Raw genomic sequence first — 5749 nt, 5'->3', positions numbered from 1 at the left:
GATAAAGAAATATGAATTAGCAGAGTAAAGAATCACAATTTCTAATATTGAGTAAAATAATGGCTTGTCAATCCTTGCTGCCAAGTGACTTGAAACCATCGCACATAGCACTTTTCGTTCCCTTCTAATTGATTGGGATGGATCCAATTGATTGTCCTCATGGTGATGTAGGGGTCGATATAGACCTAATTAATCATCTCAAAGGATTTGTAACCTCAGGGTGATGTAAGGATTGGTATGGACCCAATTGATCGCCCCTAGAGAATTGGTAACCTCGGGGTGATGTAGGGAATCGACATCGACCCAATTGATTGCTCCAGAGGATTGGTAACCTCGGGGTGATGTAGAGAATCGACATGGACCCAATTGATCGCCCAAGAGAATTGGTAAGCTAGGGATGATGTTGGAATCTACATGGACCCAATTGATTACCTCCAGGGGATTGGTAACCTTAGGGTGATGTTGGGATTGTCATGGATCCAATTGATTGCCCCCAGGAGATTGGTAACTCCCGAGGTGATGTAGGAATCGGCATGGATATAATGATATTGTTAAGAAATTCATATGAACCAAGATAGTTTGCGGAGTTTTGAAGCATACCATATTTATTGTGCTTTGATAATGACCAAGTGGTCCCCCAAGCACCATTTCATAGAGTGTCTTGGCTTTGGTACACACCTCTCCTTATCTTCAATTTATTATCAACTCTGTTAGTTGATTTTGTTGGCCTTTGAAATATAGAATTTGTATAGGTTTATTTACACCAATGTCCACTGAAATTACGGTCAAATCTCACATTGTACCCCCAAACTCAAAGTGGCTCGCTTACATCCCTTGATCGAGGTTTGGTAACCCACTTTGCCCCATGCCGTCAACTAAACTTTGATGACGTGACAAGGATCTTTTTGTAAATTTATACACATGGATCCTTGTCCACCAATTTAGTGGGTGACGTGGCAAGTGGAGCCCATTTCCAATTAAATAAAAACATAAAAGTTCTTTTTAAATAGCAACAAAAAAAAAAACCATCAACCCCACCCTCCCTCCCTACCCATTGACCTGAAATCTCTTAGCCACCCTAGCCTAACACCATCCCCAATTCTGTGATTGCCAACATCCAACACCCACCTCTCTCTCTCTCTCTCTCTCTCTCTCTCTCTCTCTCTCTCTCTCTCGTACCTAGGCGCTGCCCATTTCGATGCAACCACCTCGCGCTCGGGCACACCATTCAAAGCCGGTTGAGGCCGGACCTGTCTAGCTTCGAGATCAGGATGGGCTTCGAGCTCTCGGGACCTGGGCAGCAGCAAAGATATCTGACTTGAATCACTACCATTGGTTTCGCTAGAGAACTTGGGGCGGAATCTAGAGTGGGAGGCCATGGATATGGACAAGGTCGGGTTTTCGGGTGGGAGTTTGACATTTTAGGGAAATGGGTTCAGTCAAGGAAATAAAACTAGTGGCGCATCAATGCAGATCTGAAAATGTACTCCAAGTTTAGGTTTTGAAATTAGTTGAAGAATTTATTTTTATTTTTTCTCTCTGAATTTGGGTGGGTTATGGTGGAGATTGTGGAGGTTCAAGAGAGAAAGAGAAGCAAGTGGTGGGTGGGTGGGGCTTAGGGGTGTAAATTGGATTGGAAAATCCGATTCTGACCGATTCGTGTCCGAATATTTCCAAAACAATCCGACTCCGATAAATTCGACATCCGAAAATGCCCAATCCAATATTTCCGATAAATGCCGAAAATTCCGAAATTCCGAAAGTTATCCGAACCCATTCCGATCTAAGTTTTCCAATTTTTTTCCGAAAATTCTGAAATTCTAATTATATATTGCATTATTTTTAGTGTATAGGTCTTATATATGTTTTTAGTACCCCACATACAAATATTCATATATACTAACATAGGCTCCGCAACAAAAAAAAAAACTAAACATATTAGTTTAAGACTATATATTTTTGGCAAATGTGCTTGTTTGAATATAACAAAAATGCATATGTGTGCTTGTTATATTTAAACGTACTACATATGTGGTAAATGTAGAGAGTATCATACTATTTCATTTTGTATTCTATGTCTGTATGTATTTTTTAAAATTTTAAACTATCTTCATTTAAAGTTTAAACTTTCAATTATAAAATTATTTTATACATGAAACACCACATATAAGATAAGTATAGCTTGGCAATCATAGTATTCCAATTGTCTAGAGCAAAACTAACATATTGAATGCAAGTTTAACACTCTTTACACATATAACATGTAAGCACAAGCTACTTTGATTAAGAATGAACAAATAGTACTATAGATTGTTGTGTGTATATTAGGAGGTTTTCAATGGTTAAGATTATATAATTTTCTTAGATTTTTAATCAGTTTTCATGCAAATTGGAGAATGAACTCGGGATTAACCAAATGAATATTAAAATGAGACATTTAAATGTCTTCCACCAAATTGGGTGCATAAGCACTTGATAATATAAGATTATCGATGCATTAATTAGTATTAAAAAAAACATTACATTAAGAATTTCAGGAAATATAATAGTGTAGAAGTTAACTATATTTAAAAGATAACCAAGAATTATTAGGACGTAACTTCCACGATAGACTTAAGCAGCAATAATATATGTAGTGGAGAGAGTAAACTATTGCATGTGCAAATATTTTAGGGCAAATTTTCCTTTTGGGCTCTGCACCAAACTAGTATTGCAGATACTCAATAAGATTATCAAGCATTGCTGCATCAGAATTGGTGGGATATGTTCAAAAGCAACATATATATATATACAGCGTTTAGAAGAAAATTAAAGTAAAAAGCTATTACTTGATCGAGGAGGCAACCACCAAATTTCTTAGCAAGTGTGTGTAGACAATATAAACTTTGCAGCTCATAAATTGAATGAAAATTAAAGAAAACACTACGAATCTTTCACTTAAGGTCCCAAAGTTATTAGCATCTGTTGGCCAGTACATAAGAGTGTTGCTAAAGGTTTGGGCTATATCCCATTTGAATTGGACTTATGGGAAAAATTCAACAAAAGATAACTATGAGAAAGAACGACTGACTGCATGTGCCATGGGTGCAACAATTATCTTGTATGGTGTGGAGTGGAGCTTGTTGGGTATGGGGGAACTGAACTTAGGACCATGGGTGCATAGTAAATAATATTCTTAATCACTTGAGTTACAAGACCTTGGTTGACGCATTGTGAAATTTATTAAATCCCAAAACAGAAACCATACTAGGCATGTAAATAACAGCGGCAAAACCGTCCGGAACGCCTAGAATAGGAAGACACTGAGATGATGCTTTTGTATGGAGGTTGTAGGAGACTAGAGATTGATAACGATCTGTAGAAATAGAAGCCAAAAGAATCTCATCGCTCTTCCAAAATGCCAAAGGCTTGTGGGTCAAAGTGAGATCAAAAGCATGGTGTTTGGTCCAAGTAGCATTATAATAATTATTGTTCGGCCGATTTCCAAATTCTTCATGCAGGACCCATATTCCAAAGGATTCATCATTGCGTCCCCAACCACAGCATCCAAAAAGAGCAACAGACTTATGATTCCACAGCAGAAGCCGTATATTATAAAAAATCGTTGGGCTTAAACAATATACATGCGGCAACAGTATATCATGAAACACCTCATCCCTCATATCAAACGAAATGATCACATCCCTAATGTCTTCCACCAGCATGTCACCCCAGCCGTCGATCAACTTAGATTGCTCGTGCCCCACCCAGTAACACATCCCTTTTAAGTAGAACTGGAAATCCTCCGGCCAAAGGTTTGTAGTTTCAGTTTCCAGAGAGCCCGTCGCGATCTCTCTCCAAGTATCCGTCCCCAAACTGTACACTACTGGTTTTGGCGTATAAATTATAAGGTCATTTCCACCATCACCATATGTTTCATAGCCAGGATATCCAATGTCAACAACTTTGTAATCATTGGTTTTAGGATCATAGCCAAATCCCAGGGCCCGTGACATGTCACGCATTGATGAACCAATGTCGACATCTAGGTACGGCTCCGGAGGCAGTAGCTTGGGTGCCTCATGAATTGCTGGGTTCCATAACAACACCTCTGCAGCATTAAGTTGGACACAAATGATACCGTCACAGTGGCCTACAATACGAAATGTGTTTTCTTCGCCAAACAGCGGCTGCTTTAGGTTGGTCATGTCCATGTCCTCGAAACTAGAAAGAAACCTAAGCGGATCACTATTATCACAATGACAATTATCAGAATTAGCATTGCAGCAGTAGGAGCAAAAATTAAGGACTGAGAATACAACAGATTTGGTGTCCTGGTCTTCGATACCATGAATGATGTGCTTCCGGGGCTCGGTGTGGGGTCGGCTCTCGCATACCATATCATCCACTAATAATCGCCTCAAAAGGACTGTACAAGTGGAGGAGGAGGACAAAATATTATTGTCGGGATCAGAATTGTGTTGCACGTGCTTCACTACAAACTCCGGGCTGCTGATGAGAGCACACCACCATTTAGAGACGCACTTGAACCTCGTCAAAGTTTTTGGAAGCAAACATGATAGAATTTGCAGTAAAATCTCGTTTCCCATTCCCATTTTAAAAGAACACGAAAACGTTTCTGCCATACGCATAGACATTCATCACACAACACAAACAATTAATATACATATATACAGAGAGCTTCTATTGAGGGATCCCTCAAATATTATGTATATAATAAAAAGACCAAGGTGCGTGAGAAAGAATCATTCTTTCCACGGTTAAGCCAATGATCTAGCTAATCTCATTAATTAGCAACAACTAGCCCAATATTGTCTTTGATCTAAAATATAACCCTAATTTAAGAATAGGATTGAAACCAGACCCATTTAGAGTTAGAGACTATACAATTTGATGATGACGAGAAATCTCATACGCATAAAAATTTAAAATAACAATAAGATTTTACCTTAGGGATATATTAACGATGTATTTTTTTTCCGATGCAGTTAACGAAATTGGGGGAGACAAAGCCCTCGTTGTGTCCCTGGTTTCGCCACAATCACACTTACAAGTTACAATGCATGCAATATTATGCAATTCGTGGTTTTCCTCTTCTTCAAGTTCTGGAGAGGAATTCATAAATAAATAAATAAATAAAATCTCTTGAAAAAAAAATGAATGAGAAAGAGAAATTGGTGGTTTCTTCTGGCCCAAAGATAGCCAGATGGTGTAATATTATACAAAGTAGGAAAATAGTTAACAAAAGTTGCCCAATAAATATTTATATCGCAAGTACAATATATTAAAAACAAATTATGAAAGAACATGATGTCAATTATATGTTGATATGTCTGTGTGTTACCGTCATCGAGTACAAAATTCAAAAACCTGAACTGATGGAATTTGAAGAGGTGCAGGTAGTATGATATCTTTTGTTATTTTTGAGCTTTTCTTTTCCTTTTCACACATTAATTTCTGGTAATAAAATGGTGTAATCATTATTATTATTTTTATAAGAACCACATAGTCTAAAGGGGGGTGTATTCAATTAGGATTATAAAGCGTTTAAAAAGATTTTAAAAATCCGGGTGTATTCAATTTGGATTTATACAAACTTTAAAAGAGGTTTTACAAGTATGGGTGTATTCAATTTTGACTTGTATGAACTTTTAAAAAGTTCATTCAAATATGGGTGTATTCAATTAGGATTATAAAAAAGTTGAATCAAATCTAGGTGTATACAAAAGGTCATATATTTGGAAGGATT

The 5749-nt window shown here is 37.4% G+C and overlaps 1 protein-coding gene across 1 annotated transcript; it reads right to left on the bottom strand.

Annotated features, from left to right (window-relative positions):
• Nucleotides 1-2903: 2903 nt before the first annotated feature.
• LOC110751692 (F-box/kelch-repeat protein At3g06240-like) lies at nt 2904-4469 on the bottom strand. The gene is made up of 2 exons (XM_088251277.1): nt 4328-4469; nt 2904-4227 (listed from the first exon to the last, which is right to left on the bottom strand). Exons 1-2 carry the CDS (start codon nt 4372-4374, stop codon nt 3189-3191), a joined length of 1086 nt encoding a protein of 361 aa, XP_088107403.1. The 5' UTR covers nt 4375-4469; the 3' UTR covers nt 2904-3188.
• Between the last annotated feature and the right edge of the window lie 1280 nt (nt 4470-5749).

This window comes from Prunus avium, chromosome 3, assembly GCF_965620075.1.
Source record: "Prunus avium chromosome 3, drPruAviu1.hap1.1, whole genome shotgun sequence".
Classification (NCBI taxonomy): Eukaryota; Viridiplantae; Streptophyta; class Magnoliopsida; order Rosales; family Rosaceae; genus Prunus; species Prunus avium.
This window is presented reverse-complemented; position numbering and strand designations above follow the sequence as displayed.

Bases quoted from the DNA above. Each gene is read 5' to 3' on its own strand.
- LOC110751692 (XM_088251277.1), bottom strand. From the start codon at position 4,374: ATGCGAGAGCCGACCCCACACCGAGCCCCGGAAGCACATCATTCATG. The intron at 4,228-4,327 runs GTATCGAAGACC...TTGTGATAATAG, and splicing joins CCGGAAGCACATCATTCATG to TGATCCGCTTAGGTTTCTTT.